Source organism: Poecilia reticulata, linkage group LG17 (assembly GCF_000633615.1).
Source record: "Poecilia reticulata strain Guanapo linkage group LG17, Guppy_female_1.0+MT, whole genome shotgun sequence".
NCBI classification, from domain to species: domain Eukaryota; kingdom Metazoa; phylum Chordata; class Actinopteri; order Cyprinodontiformes; family Poeciliidae; genus Poecilia; species Poecilia reticulata.
The window spans coordinates 30,454,620-30,480,993 of record NC_024347.1 but is presented as its reverse complement, the minus strand read 5'-3'; the positions used below and the strand labels follow the sequence as shown (position 1 = coordinate 30,480,993).

The 26,374-nt window shown below is 45.7% G+C and overlaps 1 protein-coding gene and 2 long non-coding RNA genes across 4 annotated transcripts in view; 2 read left to right on the top strand and 1 right to left on the bottom strand.

The window, feature by feature from the left end:
• The window catches only part of kcnq3 (potassium voltage-gated channel, KQT-like subfamily, member 3), a 77,674-nt gene extending 51,307 nt beyond the window's left edge, over positions 1–26,367 (top strand). The window contains exons 2-15 of one of the 2 annotated variants that reach the window (XM_008434769.2): positions 8,476–8,566; positions 8,674–8,800; positions 9,930–10,102; positions 10,482–10,655; positions 10,915–11,025; positions 11,302–11,397; positions 11,476–11,570; positions 11,675–11,701; positions 20,821–21,020; positions 21,100–21,205; positions 23,549–23,680; positions 23,766–23,861; positions 23,939–24,026; positions 24,269–26,367. In XM_008434769.2, the coding sequence (XP_008432991.1) occupies positions 8,476–8,566; positions 8,674–8,800; positions 9,930–10,102; positions 10,482–10,655; positions 10,915–11,025; positions 11,302–11,397; positions 11,476–11,570; positions 11,675–11,701; positions 20,821–21,020; positions 21,100–21,205; positions 23,549–23,680; positions 23,766–23,861; positions 23,939–24,026; positions 24,269–24,910 (2,158 nt within the window). In that variant the 3' untranslated portion in view covers positions 24,911–26,367. The remainder of the gene's footprint in view (positions 1–8,475; positions 8,567–8,673; positions 8,801–9,929; positions 10,103–10,481; positions 10,656–10,914; positions 11,026–11,301; positions 11,398–11,475; positions 11,571–11,674; positions 11,702–20,820; positions 21,021–21,099; positions 21,206–23,548; positions 23,681–23,765; positions 23,862–23,938; positions 24,027–24,268) is intronic. The other variant, XM_017310044.1, reaches the window with a different exon arrangement.
• Positions 6,736–7,264, top strand: LOC103480031 (uncharacterized). The gene is made up of 2 exons (XR_536031.2): positions 6,736–7,089; positions 7,181–7,264. It is a non-coding gene; the product is annotated as an uncharacterized LOC103480031 (long non-coding RNA).
• LOC103480030 (uncharacterized) lies at positions 17,334–19,680 on the bottom strand. Its single transcript, XR_536030.2, has 2 exons — positions 18,765–19,680; positions 17,334–18,668 (listed from the first exon to the last, which is right to left on the bottom strand). It is a non-coding gene; the product is annotated as an uncharacterized LOC103480030 (long non-coding RNA).
• Positions 26,368–26,374: the final 7 nt, after the last annotated feature.

Here is a 26,374-nt window from a genome sequence, read left to right as displayed (position 1 = left end):
TTGCTGCTGGTTCCCAGTGTTGCTGCTGGTTCCCAGTGTTGCTGCTGTTGATAGCTTGAAGCTTTAATCATCAGGGTTTAGTATCATGATGTTCTCTAATCGTTTCCTTTTGTACTTTTATGTCATAAAGTCTCCTTGACGTGAGGATGACATCATCTGATCAGTCGGCCTTTTGTTGATTCTGTCTGAGGATTTTCCGTTTACTCGCTCTGAAAGGCGTCCAATCACGTCGCGCCGCTCGCTGTGCGTCTCGTCTGCCACGCGCTCGTCGCCATGGAGACTCCCGACAGCGGAGGCAAAGCCGGTGTTCCCTGGCAGCAGGGAGGGAGACGAGCAGGTGTCGCCATGGTGATGGGGAGCGGGAGGGATGCTCCGGTGAGCAGCTGTTGCCATGGAGACGCAGAAAGCATCTCGTGTGCAGGAGCAGAGAGGATGGAGTGATGCTGCAGCTCGTTGAGCTCAGAGAGGAAACGGGAAGCTGAGAAACGCTGACGTGACCTTTGACCCGGAGCAGCTGAGAGATTTCAGAGAACCAGGACGACTTCCTTCACCTGAGAGGTTTTCAGTTTCATCAAACCTAAACGCACAAAAGTAAAACACCATCTTTATTTATCAGGTTTTATTCTTTTTTAAATATTTATTTGCTTGAATTGGCCACTTTCACGTCTAGACCAACAGACAGCAGGTGGCGCTGTTAGCAAACCTTAATAATAATAATACTGACAATAAAAGCCTGTAAAGTTTTAATCACCAACATGTTTTCATTAAAAATGCCTGGAATATTGAAGATAATCGCCTTTTAGAGCCTCCGTGTGTTTAATTGCTGCTGTTGGTTTAAACGGTAAAACCAGTTTGTTTACTGCTACAACAAGGCGGATTGATTTATGACTGGGGACCAAAACGGTCAATACTGAGTGGACAGCAGGTAATCATCCGCTGCACTGGGAGGATCCTGGATCTGGTTGTTTCTGGTCGTCGCCATGCCGAACCGAGACCTTCAGCTCTGGGCAGTGGCGCAACTACACATTATTCAGGTAGATGCGAAAACATCATCGATGCCCCCCCCCCACCCCCACCCCTACAGACGGGGTTTTGGCGCCCCCTCTGGTGCTGCGCCCCTATGCGTTGCATACCCTGCATACCCACTTTTTGCGCCACTGGCTCTGGGTTTGGGTCCAGTTTATGTAACAAACTGTCTGGAGGTTTTTCTGCAGGTTCCTGCTCTCTGCAGGTAAATTCAGACAACAGGAAAGCTAACCTTTTAGTTTTCACGAATAGGAAAAGGTTTGCATTGTTTTGGTAATAAACCTGGGAGTTTAATTACACAGCAGACAACCAGACCTTGTATTTAACCCTTGACCCATAGATACTCTGCTAGCACCCTGTTAAAACCCAACGCTAAAGTATTCAGAGGACTAAACTACTAGCATCCTGAAAGGGCCCCATACGGAGCTTCTTGGGACCCATAATTACCCAGTGATGCTCCAAAGGTATAGCATAAAAAACCCACTGATACTCAGTAGTTACACCATGAACTGTGTAGAAAGTTTTATGAGTTACAACAAAATGTAATTTCCATTTGGGGTCAATAAGGTATTTTAAATTGACTGTAAGATGCTATAAAGTGATTAGCTTCTCTACATCACTCTGGAAAGAATAAAGCATTAAGAAGGATAAGTAAATACTGTTTAATGCCAAAACATACCAAATACTCTCCACTCAACAAAACCCCAACTTTCTCAACGCTCCGTTTCCATGGAGACTCACTGATCTGAGGCACCTGAAGTTCCCCTTCCTGTGATTTTACAGCCTCCTGTTCATTTTCACTCAGGTCTCTAAAATACCTCCTCACTGATTGTATTGTGTCGAGCCGCTGCTCCTCCACGTCGAGAGGAGCCAGTTGAGGCTCGGGCATCTGGTCAGGATGCCTCCTGGACGCCTCCCTGGTGAGGAGTTCCGGGCACGTCCCACTGGGAGGAGGCCTCGGGGAAGACCCAGGACACGCTGGAGGGACGATGTCTCTCTATGGCCTGGGAACGCCTTGGGGTTCCTGGAGGAGCTGGAAGAGGCTGGGGAGGGAAGTCTGGGCCTCCCTTCTGAAGCTGCTGCCCCCACAACCCGACCCGGATAAGAGGCAGAAGATGGATGGATGGATGGATGGTTGTATTGAAATATTTTCTGACTGTTGGAGCTCAGATATTTCTACGGTACCCGTAAGTGAAACCAGAAGCTCTTTTAAGTTCAGGGTAATAAAACTCCTCTGGTACCTGATAATTGCCCCCTGCACACCCTGTAAGTCGATTCTTATCATCCTAAGTATTTCATTGACTTGTCGACTTTGGCTTAATCTGCATATCACAAAGAAATAAATCTACAAAAACCTGTCAGTAATCTGTAAAACCCTTACTCTGAAGTGGCCGTTTTAATCTCATTAGTACGTGGTAATCACTCTATAAGCTTTCTGTAGGTACAGCCAATAACTACCGTGTTGCCCTATAATTATCCGTATACATCATTTAAGGGTCCCACAGGTATCACTTTACCCTCCAAATGCCCTGTAGCTTACCTGTAAAAACTCAACTGCCCATAATTATCTCTGGTGTCTCTCAATCCCTTTGGTCTCTGGTGATTTACTCCATCAGTGGTTCCCAGAATCGGACCTGGAGGCCCGGCATCCTGCGTGTTTTCTCCCCCTGGTGGTAGAAACAACCTCCTCAGCAGGTCGATGTTCTTCTGAGGCCTCTAATGATCCATCGTTGGATCCAGGTGCGTCAAACCAGGGACAGAACTAAACCATGCAGGCCCTCCAGGACCCACTTTGGGTAAAGCCACCCCATTTTACCCCATAATTATTCTCCAAATATCCCATAAGTCAGCCCGAGGTGCCTGGTACGCTCCACGAAGACCAACCAGGTTCCAGTTCCACAGTTGTGGCTCTTGGGCAAGGCACTCAACCCCAAATGGTTTTCCAATCTTCAATTTGGTTCAAGTGTGAACACTGAGCGATCTGGTAGGTTAACCAGCCAGTCAGTGAGATTAGGAAGTACCGTTAGCATTGAACTAATCATGTCTTAATCCAGCCGATCCCTGCAGGTTCCCTGCAGCATAAAGCAGACAGTGGGATGCATAGGCTGCTGCACTAGAGGAAGTAATGGTGGATAAATTGTTTATACTCTGCATTTTATGTATTTAGCAGCTGTTTGTGCATTTAAATGATATGACGAGTAACAGAGGCCGTGATCAGGACCCCTTCACTTCCTGGGGTTCCCGTCATGTGTCTGCAGGTAACGATACCCTGTAAGAGCCTTCAACAATTAGCACAAGTGCATCCTTTATATCGTAAAAGATTTCATGTCTTTACTGTACAGCTTGCAGTAAAGGGGATTTTCTGCTTCTCAGTTTCTGCAGCCACTTATCCTATAACAGAGGCTTTGGGTGGAAATTATTTCTCAATTGCTAATTGTAAAAGAGGCATTAAGTCGTCCAGAGTCGAATCACATCACTGCGTCCAGGAGTCCCACTTCTCCCTGTTGACCTTTTAGTCTTTGGAGAGCCTGAATGCTGCTGCAGACTAAATGAGCTGCTGAATGTGACAAAGCAAACCCGTTTCCATCAGCCCAGACGGAGGGACAAGGCGACAGACGTCGGAGTCAGTGAGGCGAGAGCAGTCCTCGTGCTAATGAACAGCTCTGCTGGACGCCTGACACTGATTGCTGACACCTCCTCCTGCCAAGCCAGTAATGGCTGCCTCGGCCTCGAGGGCACTCAGGTGACAAATTCCAGCCTTTGGCAGGCCAGCCCATCGGAAACTCGGCCCGGACGAGAGCTCGGTGCTGAATAACGCAGCTGGGAACTGTTGAAGGTACAAACTGTACATAGAGTCTCATCTAAATGTGTGATTATGGCACAAAAACAGCTGAAAACCTGCAAAGCGACACAAGCTGAAGCGTCTGAAGCAGAGGACTACATGTAGTCCTCTGAGTTGAGAAAAGAAAGGGCGGACGACATGGGAACCCTGAACCTAGATGATGGCCTCCTCTGATAGGTGTTTAATGATTCATGTGAAACTCTCAGCCTCACTCAGCAGCATCACGTTATAATTATCCTCAACTGTGGTGGTTTTGCTAATAGTGAAGCTAACAGGCACCATCCCACCTCCAGCTCTCTTCATGCTTTCAAATAGATTTTCTTGCGACGTTGGAAGCAGAATTTCGGCTCTGATTTTCCTTCCTGACCTCCTCCTTGCGTCATTAATGCTTGATAGCTTCACATTCATTGTAATTTTCCGCTCTCGCTCTCAGGCAGCTGGTCGGGTGTTGCTCTCTCTCTCTCTCTCTCTCTCTATAAGTTGCTGCTTGGAAACCGGGTCACCCCGTCTGATTCGTCCCTCCTGTAAACACCGACAGACTCGGATCCTTTTACCCAGTGATTTTTCATCATAACGTCGTCGGTTCTGTTAATAACTTCAGAGTTGGGCAGACGAAGTCGGCTGATTGATGGATGAGCTGCGAGTCGGAGGAGCGCCGATGATTGATGAGCGGCGGACGCCCTTTAGGAGTGATTGATCAGGCTGAACGTCCTCAGTAACGGAGGTGAAACTCTGTTTCTGGAGTCTGCTGGTTAAATCCGCATCCATTTCTCTGAAGCAACAATTCAAACGCGTCAGTGACGGTCCTGCCTGTCTTAAATCACTTTGAGACAACTCCACATGTAAAACCAGGGGTCAGAGGTCAGCCTGCGGGCTGGCTTCTCCTGCAGAGGAAACAAGGGGAAGTAAGTGTTGATGGATCTGCAGAGGCTCTACTGAAAGCCTCTCAGTGTTTGGATTTTAAAAAAGACCTTTTAATGTTTGAGGAGCTGCTTTTTCCACGATGTTTAGACACAAAACATCTGGATACGTTTAGAAAATAACGATACTAGAGATGGGACTAGAGTTAGAAAAACAATTATTTTCTACCAAAATAATCTCAGGAAATTTCTAGAAAAACCAAGAACATTTCTGAGTTTGAAAGGTTGAAAATGTGCCACAAAAAACTCTCATTTTGAGATTAAAGTCAAATTTTGTAGAAAAAAAGACAAAGATTAGAAAAAAACCTGGAAGTCTTTGAAAAGTTGCAAATTTGCAAGAAAAAATTTGGAAACAAAAGTGGAAAACTTTCCACTTTTCAAACTCAGAACATCTCCATGCTTTTTCCTCTTAAAGATTTCTGAAGTTTATTGCAAAAAGTTTTTTCGTGCAAATTCTTGATTTTTCAAACTCAGAAATGTCCAAGTTTTTTTCTGGAGCGGATGATTTGTCTCACCAACCAGATCAGTTTCATTTCCACCTCAGCCTCAATGTAAGGAAATCTATTCCAGCCTGAAATGAAGGATTCGATGTCAGTGAGTCACGTATCATCAGAAACTTTACAAATACGGAATAAGTCAGAGAAGAACAGATTTTACATTGGATGCCATCTTCCATGGTTTCTTTCCGTGTCTGAGGATCTTCTGGTTTGTGACTCGGCAGCATTTTTCTCATAGTTGCGCGTCGGTGAAGCCAGCAGCTGCTGAGCTGCATCACTTCCTGGTTCGTCCAGCCGCTGAGTGAAGCCGTCCTGCTGCAGGGTCAGCAGATCTCAGGCCAGAGTGAGAATACGAGGAACGGCGGCTTCTGCTGGCTTCGCTTCAAACAGCTGCAAATCCAACCTGAAGTCCAACCTCTGACCAGAGGCAAACTGACCACTAGGGGGCGTTTTCTGTGGAAAAGTAACCAGAGAAACGCAATTAAAGGATAATAATTTCTAAATGTTTTGACAAAATATCCACAACATCATAAATCTTTGCACTCTGGGCTGTTAAAAGCAGTAAATGTAGAACTACGTGAAGGCTGTGGGCTTGTTGGGGTTTTTAATTGTGTCAGTTTAGCAGCCAGAGTTGCTGATGAAGCAGAAGTTTGGTTGTTTTTCCCAGCGTGTCAGAGCCGATATAAAAACTCTAATAAAGGTCACACTCTTTAACTTCTGTCTGCTCCTTTCTCTCCACTATTTGCATATATCTGAGGGATTTATCCGTCAGAAATGCAGAGTCTACACTCACTGTACTGAATCTCAGCCATAAATTGTTTGTTAGGAATCCTCCTGGGACCCATCTGGGCCGGGGAGCCCCATCAGAACCGGGCCGATGGGCCCATCTCAGAGCTGAACACGCTGAGGATCAACCGAGGGATCTGTGATCATAAATAGACAAAATTAGATAATATTTTACATTAATAATAAAACAGCTGAAACCCTGAGAGCCTTTAAATCTCAACTTAAAACCCACCTGGTTACAGTTGCTTATGGCTAAATTAGGGTTAGAGTGCAGGTTTTGATGTCTTCCATGTTTTTATGTCTTTAATGTTTTTAATTTCTTCTTATTTCTTTTCGACGTTTTAATGATGTAATGTTTTTATTTTTATTTTGTTTTTTTATTTTTTTAAATCTCTCTTTCTCACTGATTATTTCTGTTTTTATTTTAATGATGTAAAGCACGTTGAAATGCCTTGCTGCTGAAATGTGCTATACAAATAAAATTTGATTGATTGATTGATATTTCATCCTCATTGATTCATTATTTCATTTTAGCGTAACAGCTGAGTTTAAGTTTAGCTTTTTTCATATGATCTCTGTTTAGTTTATTATATGTTGGCTAATGTGGAGGTTTAGTTTAACTACGTTTACATCATCTCAGCTTATTTCATTTCTTTGCTGAATTTAACTTAATGTAGTTTGATTCATCATTTGTCTTTCAAGTTTTAAGTGTCTTTGCTTTATTTACTGACAGATTCAGAAATCTTGCTGATCTTTGTTGAGGCAGTGAACTGAGACTCTTGGACTTTTTGTCTCTGTGTAACCTGGTTGTAATTCTCTTTTATTATAATTACACAAAATGTCTTCTTTTGGTTATTTGTCTTGTTCCTTATCTTACTGAAACACCTCTGTCATTGTTTTAACCGTGTTATTTTAAGATCGGAAGCCCCTCCCTTTTATTTCTTCTTCTGTGGTATTGTCTTTAAATTGTTTGCGCCCCTTAGCCCCGCCCCTTTTGACATGTTGTCCTGCGGGAGAGGTGCGTGCTTTTCATTTTTCCATCTAAATACATTCAGGTTATTTATAGATCTATTAAGTTAATTTTTGTTTTATACTTTTGTTTGGTGTAGGACTTGGAGCGGGCAGCCTATAACACGGTTGTTTTGTCTGTATTTTCGTCAGAAATAAACCGAGAATCATCCGCTTGAAAGAAACTGTGTCACGGTCCATTCACTCAAAAACCAGCACAACGCAGAAAAGGATCCGGTTACACTTGCTGGGATGAAAAACATTCGTTCCTCGTCTGTTGTCTCAGAGACGGACAGGAAGTGTGTCCCTCTGAGCTTCCGTCCTCAGAGGGACACACTTCCCTCTGAGCCTGGCGGAGTGAGGCTCCGCCAGGCTCAGTGAGGCTCCGCCAGGCTCAGTGAGGCCGTTTCTCTGCAGGACGGCCCAGATTGAAATCACAGCCCAGATGGGATCCTGCGCTGCGTTTGTTCGTCCAGCAGGAAGGTGATGAAGGAGCCTCGGCGTTACTCTCACAGTCTGGGTTGGTTCTGCTCACGGCGGCAGCTGCTTGAGATGCAAACAAACAACCCCGGGAGGATTTTGTTAATCATTTTAACATTTTGGATCTGGATCAGACACATCAGTTCCTGTTATCGTTCACTGGCTGTTTGGGAAATGGTTCCTCCGGTTTTAGATGCTGGGAAGCTGGAAACATTTTTGCTCTTATTTACTTTTGGACGGCTGTTACGATTAACTTTTTAGCATTTCACACAGCAACAATCTTCAGTCAGAGGTATTAAGATTTGTTGTGAGCCTGACTGCTACAGGAGATCCCTCCTTCCCTCAGCATCACCATCTGCCCATATTTAACTTCCCTTTGGGATAAATGAGAAGTTTTTTATTAATTTGGTAAAATATTCTGTTATTTGACCCGAATCATAAAACTGTTCTTGTTTCCATCATTAATCCCCAGGAAGGCTTTGCTTGTTTTTCACTGCATGTTTTTATTCATTTAGTTGTTTTTGCTGCTTGTGCCTCTCATTAAACCATTAAATAAATTCGGTTCAGGCTGATCTTTGCTGGTTAAACTGGAAAACCTGCAGTCGGGTCACGTCGTCCTCGTCTCTCTGATGGATGTTTGGTGCCTTAAATTGATCGTCCTGCTCGGATCTCAGTTTGAGGAACAGGTCGGTTTTATTTATTGGTGTTTTTACAGCTGACGCCAGGGGGCAGCAACGTGCAGAATCTGCACCGTTTGATTGTTTTGTCTTGAGAGGAAACGGTGCCCTCTGGCGGCGGCAGCTGAATTCTTGCTGTTTTTCTGCTGATTTATCCTCCAGATAATTTGTAATTTCTCGAACCGTTTTGTTGTCTGATCAGTTTTTTCTGAGCTGCTGTTTGTTTCTTTTCTCTGCAGGTTTCTGATCGTTCTGGGATGTTTGATTCTGGCCATACTGACCACATTCAGGGAACATGAGAAGGATTCTGCACACTGGCTGGTCATACTGGTGAGAGCGACTCCGTCTCTCCACAGAAAACACACACACACACACACACACACACACACACACACACACACACACACACASWGWGAGCGAGCCTGTTTCCTCTGCAGGAAACGTTTGCCATCTTCATATTCGGAGCAGAGTTTGCACTGAGGATCTGGGCGGCTGGTTGCTGCTGTCGCTACAAAGGATGGAGGGGGAGGCTGAAGTTTGCCCGCAAACCGCTGTGCATTCTGGGTAAGCAGGGAGAATCATAAATATGTTAATGCTTACAGATAAAATTAAAGGCTCAGGAAGTCATTTATAAAGCTGAAAGAAACACAATGATGATTATTTCAGAGAAAAGGCTGAAAACATTCGTGCAGGCAGAGTGAGTCAGGCTGACAGGAGCTTTGTCAGCTGCCCTGAACAAACCAGCAGCTTTTCAGAATAAATTTCCAGTAATTGGCCAGAAATCCTCCCTGGAAGAGGCTGTCCTTCACTCTCTGTGGCAGTCAGGACGCCTGGAGCTGCTGGAGGCATCAAACATCCTCAGTTTGTCCAGATTTAGAGCTGCTTGCTTCAGCCTGAAGACGCCTGATTGGTCCGTCCTCGGTGAGCTGGCAGCTGAAACCAGGAGACGATAACGACCAGGACTTCCTCTGGGTTCCATCGTTTATTATTAAAGATCAAATTGCTCAGGAAAAAAAGAGTTTAAATTAAATTTGATCATTTTTCTTTCTGTTTATTAGAGAAAATAAGATAAAAATACTAATAGCTTTTTCACTCCTTTTTAGTTTAATAGTAACATTAAAGTCTCAAAAATCAGGATGGAAAGCATCGAGCTCAGCTGAGCCTTCAGAGACACATAAAGACGACTTCAAAGTCAGCCTTCTGTCACCTGAAGAACATTTCCAGGATGAATGTTTTAAACTACTTTATCGGCTCTGAAATTCACCAGAGAGTTTAAGAAAGCTAAACTAAAAAACGATATAAAACCAAACCGGTGGGGTTGTTTTTATCCACCAGAGTCTCACCTGGTACCTTCCAGGTAAACGAGGTGGTGAGATCCGATGCTTCTCTCCTCCATTCAGAGAGCGGCTTTCCTTTCTGGGACATGGCAGCAGGATCCTTCATCATTTTAACACTTCTGTCAGCTGTGTTTAGGATTTATCTGAGACTTAAATGAGAAGCTCTGCAGACTTCAGCGGCTCTTTCCTCAAGAGGAGCTGTGAATAGAAGAGTGAATTAATCAAACTAAATCCGTTTTTTATGTCAGGTCCTCTCAGTGATTAACATCTCTTGAAAACTTGTCTCTTTTCCCCCAACAAAGGCGTGTTGGGGTCAAACTCATTAGCTCTCAGAAACTCTGGTCCTTCTGCTGCAGACATCTTCGTGCTGATCGCCTCGGTGCCGGTGGTGGCGGTGCGTAACCAGGGCAACGTGTTGGCCACGTCGCTGCGCAGCCTGCGCTTCCTGCAGATCCTGCGCATGCTGCGCATGGACCGGAGAGGCGGCACGTGGAAACTGCTGGGCTCGGCCATCTACGCTCACAGTAAGGTACGACCGACGAGAGAAAACATGTCTGGAAACAGAAAAAACAATAAAGTAGCTCCCAGGGATTACAGAAAGACAGAATTTAAAATATTTGTACCATTTTTCATTGGTTAGATCCATCTTATTCACTAAAACTGACTAAAAAGTCCTAAAGTGAAGTAGAGACAGAAAGAACGTAATGTTTACAGAGTTAATCCTGTCATTGAGTTATTGATCCACATGCTAATCTCTGCTGTCTGCCTCTGTGCATCATTATGGATCCTAAAGACGCACAGAGAGGATTTAATCAGGTTAAAACCGTCAGTGAGAAGCAGAACGTGTTGATGTCTGAGCAGCCTGGTGCAGGTCTACAGGTTTCACGGCTCTGCTGGTGTTTCTGCAGGAGCTGATCACGGCCTGGTACATCGGCTTTCTGTCTCTGATCCTGGCGTCCTTCCTGGTCTACCTGGTGGAGAAAGACGACGGCTCGGTCAACGTGTCTGACCAGGAGAACCCCACGGCGCAGACCCAGCAGCAGGACTTCGACACGTACGCCGACGCGCTGTGGTGGGGGCTGGTACGTTCACCGCTGCTGAAATAACTCTGTTGGCTTCATTTCATGTAAGAAACCTGGATTCCCCTTATAAACATGTCAATGGGAACAGCTTTGATATGATATGACAGAGTTTCTCTCCACAGTAGAAATAATCTGAGTGAAGCTTTGGTTTTCTCCTCATTAAATCCGTCGTCCTTCCAGATCCTGACGCCTGTGGATCGGCTCTGTGACCTGTTCAGGTGGTGGAGTTCAGGTTTCTGTTTTTGTTTCTCTCCTGCAGATCACGCTGACCACCATCGGATACGGAGACAAAACCCCGAAGACCTGGGCTGGGAGGCTGCTGGCCGGCACGTTCGCTCTGATCGGAGTTTCCTTCTTCGCTTTGCCTGCTGTGAGTCATGATCGTTAGCTGCTGCGATGCACGGCTGCAGGTATGAAGGTGATACTGACAGCAGGTCAATGTGAAAGACTTACATCAACAATTAAAGAAAAGGAACAAAAGCTTAGCGAAAAAACAGGTTAATGAATCAAATCCTCACTGTTACTGACTGAAACTAATCCAGTACAAAACAGTAATCAGACCTTAAGGCCCGTTCGGACCGATGAGATCAGCCGTTCTGTTATTTTATTAATGCGGCCTGAACTGTTGCTCTGGTTCCGGCTGCAGGGGATTCTGGGTTCTGGTTTGGCTCTGAAGGTCCAGGAGCAGCACAGACAGAAGCACTTTGAGAAGCGGCGCCACCCGGCCGCCGGACTCATCCAGGTCAGATCCGACCCAAACGTGTCCGTCTGGTTCTGTGTGTGACACCAGAATCCTGAAGCTGTTCTGTGTTGAACCCAGTCGGCCTGGCGGTATTACTCCACCAACCCCATCAGGGAGGATCTGATTGCCACCTGGAGGTTCTATGAAACCATCATCTCTCTTCCCTGCTTCAGGTACGAGACGAGGCTCCGTCTGTTCAGCCTTTATCAAGACTTCCAGGTTTTCCAGATAAATCTCACAGGTTTCTGTTTATCTCCTGACTTTCTCTGTCTGACAGGAAGGACACCTTGGAGGCCATGGTCAGGTGGGTCTCCTGCAGAGACACTGTGCCTACAGTAAAGACTTTAATTAGGCCACCAGCTGAAGAGAGAAAATAATTAACATTTCCTAAAATATCCCACTCAGCCAGGCTTTAAATAGCTTCGTATTTTAATCCATGACTCGGATATTGAACAGCCACTCATTCTGTCTCTCTGACTTTAACATCAAGCTGAGGACTTTTTGAAAACTTATTAGTGCGTCCGTCCGTTAGTCCTGCCTGAATGATGAGTTCAGGTTCATTAATTAAAGATGGTTTAGCTTCATCAGCTCAGAGACAGTAATGAGTTTCTGCAGCCCATCAAAATGTCACTGAAAATATTTGAAAATCAAAAATGCTTTTAATCTTTAAATCACTTTCAGTCTCTGACACGTTCAGATTTACTGTTGAATCTTATTTCTTCTTGTTCTGAACTCGTCTGAGTCGCTGCATGGTAATTAGCATTTATTATCAGTTGATTTTCTGATAAATACCAATAAATCGATCAGTGATAGGCCTGTCACAATAATACATTTTGCTGAGCGATTAATTGTCTAAAAAATTATTGTGATAAACAATAATGTTGTTTCAAGACCTTTTGACACTGATTTAATGGAAATGACTAATAATGCGTGCGATTTCCTGATAGATGCACTTTATTTTGAAAAGAACACAGAACACTGGAACTGATAAAGTAAAACAAAACAACCAAAAATAAAATGGATTCTCAGTCTCCCTTATCAAAAACGTACTTGAATAAAAACTAATCAACATAAAGTGAAAGTGGAAATAAATACTGCATTCAACCAAAAGAGTGCAGATTATGAAGTCTGTATATTATATTGCCCTTCAGTAATCACTAGATTTAAATAGAGAAGATGGGCACATCCTTCTACCTAATGCAGTAGTTCACACTACACCATTTTCCCCTTATGACAATCTTAGACAGTTGGCCGATCTAACCGATCATCCTGTAGTGATTTAGATCATCGTGGTCGCTCTTATCTAAATCAGGGGTTTTCCGTTAGCGCTGAATGTGACAGGTAGCCAATCAGAAAGCGCGGATTCTCCTCCGTGCTTTCTGAGGAGTAATTATGGAGGGGAATCCCAAACAGCTGACACGGCGCAACCTGAAGTCCAGCAGACATCGGAGATGATATGTGGAAACAACATTAATGTTTATTCAACGTTTCGTGCAAAGAATGTAGAAATGACAAGGAGAGGAGTTGGAGCCAAATTGCTAGCGCAGCTTAAGTTTTCAGCTGTTCTTCGTTAACGTGACATAAATAGGTTATAATGATTTTCATTCAGTCAGGACTTTACGCTGAGCCACATGCATCACAGGTAGATTCTAGTAAAACATTGATTAATGCCTGATTTTAAAATTAGTTAACTGAACTTGCAGCCATTATTTTGTGCCCATGTGGCTGGACACCACACGGCACGACGAACCCGATCGAACCTGATCGAACCTGATCGAACCGTTATACCTGGGATTTCTGTCGGCTAATGTSTCTCAGGTTTWGAAAATGGGCCGACAGCTCGTGTAATGTGCGCTGGACATTAGACTAAGGAAATGAGGAAGGGAGGGTCAGTGGAGAGACCGGAGCTCAGCCTTTTTTCATTCAGTGTCATCAAGAGAAAGAAAAAAGGCTGGAAGGGACGATAAAGCCGATAATTAAATGAGGTCGATAAGTTTAATTTATCGTGCGATTAATTGATTTATCGTTTATTGCCACAGGCCTATCGGTGAGTTTTGGTTTTAAAGTCGAGTCCGTCTCGTTCCTCAGCTGTCGCCTGCGTCTCATGGCTTCATTTATTCTCTCAGCTCCTCGTTAAACAATCAGATGTTTTTCATTTTCTATCACATTGCTGGGAAAATCCTGCATGAGCACAGAAACTATAAAAACATGATCCTGAACAAAGACCCAGAGACGGATCTGGGTCGGACCTCATCTGGTTGCTTTGAGGGAGGAGGTGGAAACCACAGCGGCGCTTTGTGCTCTTTGTGAGTTTTTGCTTTTCTCAACAGTTTGGTGGCTAATCTGGGATCTTTTCCCTGCAATGTGAACAGAAAATGAGTTTGGCTGCTTGCTGCCAGCAGATCCTTTCAGATCTTCTCCATTCTGGTTTATTGTGATCTCTTTTATCTCTATGAAGTTCAATCTTGTTGTTGGAAATAAGCACCACAGCTCTGAGCTGAAAACTTTGGGCCTTCGACTATCTGGGCTTGTTGTGTCGCCTCGTTTAGAGAGATCTGGGGATAATCACAACCCATTTTCTGCTCTTTATTCGCCGAGGAGCGTTCAGAAAGAAGATTCCCTCTTCCTTTAAAGCGCTGCCTTTCTGCCGCCTCTCAGCGCTGTAATCTGCCGGCCCTATTCTGCCCTGAGGCCACATAGAGGCTCATATTGTGTCCGCTGTGGGAGCAAAGTCGCTGAGAGCTCCACGTTTCAGAGGCCTCGTTTGGGCCGCCGCCGGCTCCGGTTACTGCCCCACCTCCCCGCCTCTTCTCAGGGACACAGGAGTCTTATTTTACCCAGAAAGCTGCGTCTTTGTGCTGCCAGATATTGTCACAAGACCAATCTCCTTGGGTTCTTGGCCGCTTCTTGCAGAACCTGAAGAAACCCTGAGGATGTAAAGATGCTTCAGTTTGAGACGCAGGAATCCTGACGTGGTGCAGGTTAATCTAAAACCATGATAAATGGAACATGGACCAACATGTATTATGTTTGATGATGGAAACAAAATGTAATGTTTGACACTCAGTTTGTGTTTTTATGATGCTGAAAGATGTTATATAAATAAATTTGATTGATCGATTGAAAGGATGTCATGGAAAAGTTCAATATTTTTGTCCATTTCAGATTTAATTAATTGTTGTTAAATCGAGAGCTTCGCTTTTTGGCTCAGCTCTCTCTTCACCACGACGGACCGGTACAGCGCCCGCTTCACGACAGACGCTGCCCCAATCCGCCTGTCGATCTCCCGCTCCCTTCATCCCTCATTCGTGAAATTGTGGAATCAATGCAACTAAAGATAAATGTTTCTAGATCTTGCTGAAACGTTGGTGTTTCAATCCTGGAAATGTTCTCCAGGTGATAGGAGGCCGAGTTTGTAACTGATTGTAAATGAGACGGTGTGGAAATCAGGACTGTTGTCTGAGTGGAACAACAGGTTTACTTTCACAAGTGGAGCGATGCGGCTTTCACTTATACATGTAAAACCATCAGAAATGGCGTTGGGTTTAATTCAAACGTAATGGACGGAAAGAGAGGTGGGGAAAAGGTTTAAAGAGGAAGAAGGAGATGAAAGTAAAGGAGAGAGAGAAGTAGAATGCAACACCCAGACATCTGCTCCTAAAAGTAAATACAAAAGCAGAAAGTTGTCCCGCTCTGACCTGCAGAGGTCAGTGGCAGCCTTTCAAGTTGATCTTTGACCCTGAAAACCTTCCAGTTTTTCTCTGCACTGCGGCTGAAGTCCTGCTGAGTAATTAGTTGAAACCAACAACCTTGGTTAATTAAAGGTTTCTCAGAAAGTCTCTGTCCACGTCAGAGCTGTGATGTGGCCTCAGGATGAGGATCCTCCGGTTGAAATGGCTCCCAGCCAGACTTTGATCATCCTGTGGAAACCGACGCGTCGCCGTTTCACTGCTTTACATATTAAAGAGGATTTCAGGGCATAAAGGATCATTATTGGGCTGATTCCAGCTGGATAAAGTTAAAGCCAGATTAAATCAGAGTTTGAATAAAATGAGATGTAATAGTGTGTCTCAAAGTCACCCTGCGAAACCTGCGATTTTAACTGCTAGAGGAGAAAAGGAGGAGCGGATTTGGAGGAGGGCAGGACTTCTGGCGAGGAGACGCAGACTCTGAGCCAGCAGAAGGATCTCCGGATTAATTAGCACCGGACCTCGGGCGGTTCCCGAGCCAAAGCTGCTGGTTCTGGAAGTTAGCAGTTTGATCCAAACGTTGAGCTCCTTCGTCTGCCCGCTCACTTTCCTGGAAAGAAAACGTGGATTTTTAACAAACGGACGACTAAAGGTGTGTTCACACGGGAGGGAGATTTAAAAATGTGATCGGTTTTTTCCAAACATAGAAAAACAGATCAGGATTTAGAATAACTGTCAGGTTTTCTCTGCTCAGTTTGCATAAATCCAGCAATGTGGGCAGCGCCTCCCATGACGGCTGCAGCCTTCCACACCTCATGTCTCTTGTTCTTTGAACAGGCGGTGCTGCTGTCGGTTCCCCCACTGGGAGCCTAAAAGGGATTCTAGTTCTAACTTCTGGACTATTTGAGTAGAAACGGTTCTGAAGGAGACACTGAGCACAACTTCCAAACATAAATGGAGTAGCATCAGATTTTAGTGGTTGGAGGATTTCTCTTTTGTCTTTGGCAAAAAAATCACGACCCATTTCGTCCGCTAGCGCTAGGCTAACGTGTTTGTTTTGGTTGTATTTACCCAGAATGCCCTGTACTGTAGTCCACTTCCTGCTTTTGGAGCGGTCTCTGACTGAACCAGAGTTCGTTTGAGCTGAACCCAGATTGAGGTTCGTAGGAGGACCAGAGTTCGATGACTCCTTCACACCTCCCCAAACGAACCGGACTTTCTAGGCAACCGGACTGGAGTTGGGTTAAAGCGGACTGAACTGGACTGAACTGGGAATGCGGCTTACAGCATCGATTAACTAAACCCTGATGGAAAAGTGGCTATGAAACAAGTTTATATGACTTTCAGTTACTAATTTCACATCTTCATCTTTTCCATCACAGTTTTGGTCGTTTTGTTCCAACCTTTTCTGGATGTTTTGTTTTCTCTGTTAAAGGATTTAAAAATAATTTTCTATTATTCCCTCTGCATCTGCAGAATGACGTGTGTTTTATCCGAATCCAGTGACTGATATCCATCGCTATGATGATGTCATTCACCGTTATAATGACGAATGAACGGTTGCAGCTCTTCTGTAATTTTATCTTCTCATAATGCCTCATATTCATAAGAACCAACTGGCCAAATGTGGATCCAGCACCATCAGTGGAGTCACACAAGGTTTAAGAAAATATTAGATCTAATGAGATTCATCACCAGTTTGAAAAAAAAAGGAAGAAAACTTGACGGTAATTAAATAGCTGTATGTTTTTTGTTGCTCTGTTTTCAGACAGACATGTGATTTAGCATTAAAAATAACTTGTTGTATTTTTAGGTTGCTATTCACCAAGAACTGGAGACATTTCAGCATTTTTCTGCTTGTTCTGCCCGTTTTCCCGTCACCAGTCAGAGCTGGTCATCCTGAAAGGAGGATCTCTGTCAGAAGCGAACTCCCGTCTCCGGTTGGTCTGTCCCTGTGGGACTCGGACCAGCTCAGCATGTCGCACCGATAGCTGTGGAAGCGTTTTCCTAGACGGGAGGAGAAGCAGCAGAAGCTGCCGGTGGCGTCACGCCGACTGTCCCTCTGAGGCTTCAAGCTGCCAAAACGTGGCCCAGATAATGAGCGTTTATCTCAAACTGTCCTGAAATGTCTCCTTTAAATAGGCGGCAAAACCTGCAGAGTCTCGATGAGGAGACAGAAAAACATTCACACGCACAAGTTGGAGCAGAAAACATGAGTTTACCTCAGAAATAAGAACACTGATGGAGTTAATTACATGCAATTATACTTTTAATATGAAAACACGGGTAGTGTTTTATTTTTACAGTGTGTGAAATATTAGCTCATTACTGGGACTGTTTAGCAGCACGTCTTCATCAGCTGTGTTTACCTGCAGCGTGAGACCAAATATATTCAGATTTAATCTGAATTATACTAAATATTATTTTTCTGTCTCACATATTTGGGATGTTATTTAGATTTTGGAGCATCATCCACAGCACAAATGGGGAAATATTACTGTGAAATATTAAATAATATAGAATTCACCTCCAGATCTGCTGTTTTTACTGGTAAACTGACTAAATGTGTTGTTTAGGGTTGTAGCTCCATGTTTCCGTGCAGAGGAAGCGTGACAGGCTGATGGCCGCCCTCACTACTGATTCAGGACACAGCAGAGTGGAGTCGGCATGAAACTCTCCAACAACACAGAAGAAAGTCTCTAGATTTGTTGCTGGTTGCTTTTTTGGTTAAAAGTCAGTAGGTGGGTCTGGAAAGTCGTCGAGTTGGAAACGGTTCTTTTGTCTTGACCTCCTTCCACTCAGCTCCACACTTGGCCACGCCTCTCAGGCTGTCACACGTCCATATCTGGTTCTGACCTGGTGAAGTTGGACCCAGACGGTTTGGCTCAGTGTTTGGGTTTTCCTTGGTGATCATCTCGTCTCCAGATGTTCTGCAGCTCACGCCGGACTGAACAGGGCCGGCTGAGTGCAGCCTGTGTGCAGGGAGATTATAAAAGAGGTTGAAACTTTTCTGTAAGACAGATAGAAAGTCTGATTAATGTTAATGACGTGGGATTAATGTGCCGAACTTTGTGCTGTTCTGGTTTTTGTAATGATGTCGAGTCTGAGAAGTTCTTCAGCCGTGTTGCTTCTGGCAGTGATTTATTTGACCGCTTGCAGCTTCAGCACCTCGGCAGTGATGCTTCTGGTGTCATGTGACTTTAATGTGTCTTTTTACCCGGATTATCCTCATTTACCTCCGATCCATCCGTTTCTCTGTTCCCTCTTGTCGGGGTTGCAGAGGAGCAACTTGTACGTAACTTGTTGCATGTTGTGTTTTCATGTTATTTAGCTTCAGTCGCATAAAATTTACTAAATCTGCCAAAAAGCCACGACTAAACACAGAAGCTGCTTCTGCACTGAATCCCTCCAAACGCTGAGACCTGAGACACTCCGACCCGGAGATCCGACCAGCAGGATCAGCCGAAGACGATCAATCCAGGTGACAGGAAGTCAATTTAACAAGCTCCTCCAGCGCTGCACCGTAAGACCTCCGTCTCTCTGCTGCGGCTCGTTTACAGCTCAAGTAATGATCCGGCGACGCTGCGCATAGAAAAACTAAACGTTGCCTCTCTGAGGCATAATGAGCGGCGCTGCTGCAGCCTCCGTGGTTCTGCAGGTGCAATAAAGTCAGCTTACCGTGTGAAATACGGCCTGCAGCAGGAGACCTGCAGGGCAGCTTAAATAGTCCAATGACTCAGACCCTGACAGCTTTAAAGGCTCTGGATGCGACGCCGCGTCCCAGTGGATGTTCAGCCTGACCAGGACAGAAACGCGGCGCTGCTGAGGCGGTTCTGCTCCTGCGGGACCGTGTGGACCCAGGAAACGAGCTCAGAACAGCAGCAGCAGCTCTGGGATCCAGGAGACATGAGGAACCGATGGAGAACGCTAAAATGTGCTTAGAAATGTGGATGTTAGCATTAGCTGCTACATGTTAGCTGCTATAGAAATGCTATGTTAGCCTTTGGCTAACTCCTTTTAGCACAACGTGAGCACAACTGTAGAGTTTTCCTTCACATCGGTTCAGAATCAGAAATTAATCCTCATTAGGCCGAAAGAAGCGGCGTCATCGTCCATCACTGCCTGTGCGTCAGATTTATGGGCGTACCAGAAACATGAATACGAAGGTTCCACTTGGGAAAAATGCAATTAACTGCGTTAAAACGTCAACACATATAAAATCTGATATTAATGGAAACGAATGCGTTAAAGTCCTAACTCTAAACATGGAAACATGAACTTTAGTGATCTTAATCTGTCTAATGGCTTCAAGTCAGTATATCTGTCAAAGATTGAGACAATAACCTGAAGAAATGACTCTGATTACGTTGATCTGACAAGAACTGAAGTAAAAACCTAATTTTAGTCGATGTAGAGTTGGTTTTGTGAAGGCTTTTAAATCACTTGAAGTTCTGTTGGATTTGGACGATGTGATTAGAGATAGTAAAGGGATGTAAATACAATACTTGTTTCTGAAATCTAATGACACATAATCTTCTCTCAGCATCGCCTTCAGTCGTTTTCGGCGTTGGGTCGAGGAGTTTCATCCTCTGGGGTTCAGATTCACCTGAAAGAATCACTTTACATCTGGATCCCTGCTGGTAATCGAAGGAAAATAATCCTGCAGGACAGCAGAGTAAGAAACGTAGCCGAGTCGTTGACCTCCATGTTTATAAAGTAGCAGAAAAATAAAACTGGGGACTCTGACGGCAGAGCGCAGCATCAGGAGAATTCATGCTGAACGTCTGCTTCCTCTCCTCTGATGGCCGTTTCCACTCGCTGCAAGCTGAGCAGATCCAAAATATGACTGCGTGATGGGAGGAAGGAGGGCCGAAAGGTTTCCAGTCGCCATGGAAACTAAAATGCCAAACGCAGCAGTGCGTCGCTCCGAGGTAGAGATGGAGGAGGAAAAAATAACAAAACGGCCTGATTACATGTTGCACATCAAGTCATCGTCAGGGGGGATTTAATGGTGATGCAGCAACTTAACAAGCTGAGGAGAGAAACGGACCAGTGGTCCCAGTGATGGAGGAATGGTGGCTCTGACAGGAAATTCCTTTTATTTCAATGTGACGTCATCGCCTCGGGTTGTTTACATTGCCATAGCAACCATGTTTCCATCCGACTGCCATGCAGATTTTAAGTATATATCTGAAATTAGTCGTGTTTCCATCTACTGGGTTTGGAGCGAATCGGCCAGGATATGAAAAGCGTGACGTCATCGGATGATGACGCTACGCATGGCTGCAGTAAACAGGAAGTGGAGGTTGAAACCTGGCATGGACCAAGTCTTAGAAAAACAGTTTTCCCCTGTGAGCCGGAGGTTGGACCTCTGCTGAGGCACAGACCCACCAGCAGGGGGAGCGTTGGCTACGTCACAGACCCACCAGCAGGGGGAGCGTTNTGGGCCTCCCTTCTGAAGCTGCTGCCCCCGCGACCCGACCCCGGATAAGAGGAAGAAAATGGATGGATGGATGGAAAACATTACACAAGAAAATATTTTGGCAGATTTTGCCTCAGCTGGTGAAATCCTACATGGTTCTTTAATATTTACTACAAATGTCTGAATATGTTCTTCTAGTTCTAGTCCTGCCCCGTTTCTCCCATTTCTGCTCTTCATAAAGCAGCTTATTATAGCCTGCATGACACACGATGTTAACGGTTTGATGCCCTGCTCCTTTCCTCTCCACTTCAGTCAGAAAGTGAGTTTGCTGGAACGCGTTCGCAACTCCAACGCCAGGCCGTCGTTGGGGATGGTCAGGAAGCCGACGGTCAACGCCGAGTCCATCGAGGAGAGCCCCTCCAAGGAGCCCAAACCCGCCGGCTTCAGTAACCGCGAACGCTTCCGGACCGCCTTCCGGATGAAGGCCTACACGCTGCGGCAGAGCTCTGAAGGTCAGAGCGCCACCCACAGGAGGACGACTCCGCCAGCGCTCAGTTTGCTGCTGGTGACTGCATGGTGTTTGTCTTCCAGATACTGGAGGCCTTGCAGACCCAGTCTTGGAGGACCGGGGCTTCCCGCCAGAGATCCTCCTGGAGGAGATGATCCCGACACTGAAACTGGTCATCAGGGCCGTCAGGTCCGGAGTAATCTTTCTCACTTTCCAGTGATCCTGAACTTTGAGCTTGAATCTGTTAAACAGTCATCCAAAGTCTAGAGAGAGAAAACCTGAAAAGCTCTTTGCCTCGTCTCCACTGAGCGGTACAGCATGGTTTGGTACGATACTTTATGTCCAGTGGAGAATGTTTCCACCACCAGTTGAACTTTGATTGGGCGGGTTGAGTTAAACCCAAACACCTAATGCTGCGTCAAGCATGAAGAAAACCATTTCCTCTCCCAATCAAAGGACTGTGTTGTAGCTCCGCCCATATTCCCACAGGCCTACAACCGAAGGGTCTCCAGGAATGGAGTGGTACGGATGGTTGTATGGGCCGCTTACAGACAAGGTTACATACCACAGCACACTCAGTGGAAACGACATTAGAGACCAGTGATCAGAGCCACTTCAGAAGATAACAGGAAGGTCTGATGGATTGGAAAGAAATTACAGAGTCATCCGTCCGTCTCATCTCTGGTTATTCTCTAACGGTCAGCGGTGAGAGGTGAGGGACAACCTGGACGGGTCACCAGTCCATCACAGGACACAATCCTGGACTCACCCATAGCTGAAGACAATTTACACACACCAGTTAACAAAACATTGAATGTCTTTGGTCTCTCAGGGGAAATATCCAGAGAGAGACCATCATGTCCAGAGAGAACATGTACAGAAAGACCCGGAGCCGGATCATAAAAGTGCTTAACGACCAGAGTCTGTAGAAAACACCGACTGTTTTAACCTGATCAAATGAGCAGGGGATTTGTGTTTCATAGAGATTAGGGTCATAACATGCTCTGCCCTGCATGTCACAGGTTTCCCTTCTGCCTTCAGAAGCTCTGAAACCCTGGATGATTCTCTTACTGTTCTGAAACTGAACTTTGTTTTAGTCTCTTCGCTCTGTCCTGTCTTGGCAGGTTGCAATAATCAGGCAGTTTTATATCAGCAGTTAAAATGTTTCTTTTTATCAAAACCTTTTTGGTGAGCGAGTTAAAGGCCTTCATGTGTTTTAGGGCAAACTGCTCTCAGCTCCACATGTGTCCATGTAATTGGTCTTCAGGTTCACCATGTGTGCTCAGTGTGACCTTTCTTTCAGCAATACAAAGCTGGATGTGTTGACATCAGTGATGTAAACCATGTTAACAGCCTCCTGGAGCATCTATAGGCCACACAGCTGCCATAATGCAGGAACTCAACCTGTGAGTTGAGTGATTAACCCTGTGAAAGTACTTCTTCCTCCCTCCCCATTATGCTGCGGCTGAATGGCTCCCTGAAAGGGGAACTCAGACATGAAGGGTTTTGGTTTCATCGGAGCTCCTGCAGCAGCCGAGGACTCTGGGAAGAGCTGAAGATAACAGCTCAGTGGGTGGCAACAGGTCTCAAAGACCTGATGGACGATGGGATTGGACTCAAGTAGGGAAAGTGTTAACGCCAAAGGAGGCGGGGTACAGTTCGCCTGAAATGAGCGGCTAGAGAAAGAAGCTCCTGTCAGGTTCAGTAAAAGGCATTTTGCCGGGCTGGACTTGGATCTAAGCCCGTGTTTCTCAGTCCCAGTCCTCAGGGAACGCTGCCCTGCATGTGGTAGGTGTGGCCTTTCTGCCACTCACCTGACTGCAGTAGGTGGATGATTAGCAGTAGATCTTCATGCAGAGGAGGTCATGCAGTCATTGGAATCAACTGAACAGAGACACATCTAAAGTATGTAGGGCAGTGGCCCCTAGGACAGAAACACCATTCTAGACCAAACTGGAGGCTGTGCTCAGAGAGTGACTATGTTGGAGCTCCGACAGATTCGTCTGAACTCTGAGCTCAGTCTTTAACTGATATGGATCTGATGTGGATCTTGACCAAAGAAAGAGACGTTCTAGTATCTGGGATGACGTCTGTACGGTAAAGAACTGAGATCCAGAAGTTTGGTAGTTTTTAGTCGTTTGGTGTTTCAGACATCTGATGCCTCTTTGACATCTTCTCCTGGTGGTTTTGGGGCAGAGGGGCAGTGACCCATCCCCCCAAGCAGCCAACCCAGGGCAGACATCCAGCCTGCGTCCTACAGCTCAGCATTGTAAAACATCAGTGTTAGGTTTGTTGGCCACTGAGTTGCCCTTAGCATTACCCTGTGATGGATCCCTGACCTGTCCAGGGTGTACAACCCTTTGTGCCCAATGACCGTTGGAGATAGAAATCAGTCCCCACAATGGACGGATGTCCTGAGGTTTTTATGACTCGTCTGCCTCGTTTGGACAGTGTAGTTGATTAAACTCCAGGAAGTTGCAAAGCTTCAACAGATGCAGTTATGAAATCATGATCTTGGACTTTCTTTCACAGGATCATGCAATTTCTCTTGAACAAAAAGAGGTTTAAGGAAACTCTGAGGCCTTACGATGTCAAAGATGTGATTGAGCAGTACTCTGCCGGACATCTGGACATGCTCTGCAGAATTAAATACCTCCAGACAAGGTGAGCAGACACCACACAGATGTGGAGGGGTAAATCTAGCTAAATGCCTCATCTGTGCCGTTCTCAACATGTTCCTTCTCTAAAGGATCGACATGATTCTTGCCCCTGGACCTCCCCTCACCCCAAAAAGCAAGAAGCCTCAGAAAACACCCTTTAACTACCCATCCAGCCAGTCACCCAGGTACTGCGACACCATTCTGCATGTCCAAGCGTGTCATGGCGGCTCCATCTTCATGTTCGTGTTTCTCTTTGTTTCAGGCATGAGTCCTACTTAGCCAAAGCCTCGTCCATGCCAGACACTGAAGACCAAAGCATGATGGGTAGATTTGTGAGGGTGGAGAGGCAGGTGAGAGTTCAAATTGAAAACAGAATACTGCTCATGTGCCAAAGCGAAGACAGTAGTTTGCTTTGGAAAGAAACAATAGTTCAAGTTCATGAAAACCTTTAAATCCATGAATTTCTTCTCTGTGAAATGAGGAATAAAACGCATTTCTGTTCAGAACCTGGAGAGGCGGCTGACCGTGTCCTTCATGGTTCTGAGCTTCGGTCACTTTCCTGAGCTCATGGACGGATGTGTCTCTGTCTCAGGTGGAGGACATGGAGAAGAAGCTGGACTTCCTGGTGGATATGCACATCCAGCACACCGAGCACCTGCAGGTGGACTCGGCCGGCGACGCCCGGATGACCGTGGAGGCCTGCGACCAGACGGCGAACGGTGAGATCCGCCGGGTTTTCCTTAACTACTCCGAGGTGTTCCCTCAGATGTCATACCAGGTGCCTGTCAGCAAAGCCAATTCGGCCTGCAGCAGAGGGCGAGGCGGCAGGCAGGGGGTCGGGTTGGCAGGCGGCGCCATCCCCACGTATACGGAGCGGCCGACCGTGTTGCCCATCAGCTCCTTGCAGGACTTGTCGGCGGGGCGGTGCAGGACCACAGGGGGCCGGGGGGGCGACTCGCCGCTCTCGCTCCTGTCGGTGAACCACGAGGAGCTGGAGCGCTCGCCCAGCGGGTTCAGCATCTCCGGGGAGCGGGAGGGCGAGGCGGGGTTGGACCTGTCGATGGGGGCGGCGGTGGCGGCCGGGGAGGCCAGCTGGACGAGAACCAGGCCGAGCTACTTGGCCGAGGGCGAGACGGACACGGACACGGACCCCTTCACGCCCAGCGGGGGCGCCCTGCCCCTCTCCTCCACCGGCGAGGGGTTCGGGGACGCAGAGTGGAACACGCCGCCCTGAAACACGACGTCGCCTCGACTCTGAGACCTTAAATCCAACCCATGCCTGTAAAACCCAGAACGCTGGGTCAAAGCCACACCTTTGGGCCGAAGGTGGATCTAATCCGCCTCGTTGCTGCGCGTTCTGAACGACCCGCCGTCGACCTGCAGAGACCACCGCGGTCCAGACGGCGTCCAGGCAATGAGTCCGCCCCAACGGCAAAACAAAAAAGGGAAAGCAGACCGTTTGTAAAAAAAAACTCTGTACAGCGCACTCTTCAATTTAGCTAAAAAAAAGAACATTATACATAATATATACACCAAAAGCTTTACTGCTGCAAAGCCAACCGCACTGCATGTGACGCATGCGACTTTAGTGTAGACACTGCAAATTTCAGGATATATCAGGAAAAAGAACAGAGATTGAATGGAACATAAACCTGCTATGCCATTTTGTAACACTTATTTTTTATATGAAGACATCCTTGTTTCTGCATGGTTTGCATGATGCTGCACCATTCCTGGGGTGACCATTAGGGGGCGACACTGGAACCAAAAGTCTCCTGTCTGTTCTTGTTCCCCACCAACCGTCTGTCCGTCTGTCTCCATGTTTGATCCAAACTTCTTTGTTTTTGCTGGAATCATCTCAGATTTACAAACTTACAGTCAGAAAATATTTGAAACACTAAATTTCTGATGCTCTGCTGGCACATGAATTCAGGGATCTGAACCGTCTCTCATCTCATAAAACATTCAGCATAATGTTATATGTATAATACAAAAGACCCCTTTGCTTTTCCCATGTTTACCCAGATTTAGTGTAGTTTTCTTAGAAATAAAAAGACCCATTAAACAGTTATTATGGAAAAGTGAAAACATATTGAACTATTTTGTAAAGTTGTAGTAAAAGTTCAACCATAACAGGTTTGTACGTTTTCACTGATTCGCTAAAGCTCTGGTGATAATTCATCTCCGTGGACGACAGCGGTGGAACTCTATTAAAGTTTTAATTGAGTTAATTACAGAGTCTTTAATTAATTAATTATTTAATTTAAAACCGTATATTGGCAACAAATTCTCTTGAAAACTTATTTTTACTATTGAATAAATACAAATATGAGCTCAACAACTAAGATATTTATAGGTTTTAATCTGTTATTTAGTTTCTTAAACCATCAGATTGGAGCAAAATTTTATTCTGTCCAGGACTGTGGATGCTAACATTAGCATTAGCTACTACATGTTTAGCATTGAGATGCTATTTTAGGCTAGCTTAGCCTCCCTGATATGCTAACAACTCCTTTTAGCACAACAGTCTTTTCCAGCATCCAATCAGGTGATTTATACAGAAATTAACCCCGGAGGGCCGAGAAGCTGCTTCGTCGTCCATCGCTGCTGTTAGCGGATGCAGCTAGCCGCGGATGCAGCTAGCCGCGGATGCAGCTAACAGCGGATGCAGCTAACAGCGGATGCAGCTAGCCGCGGA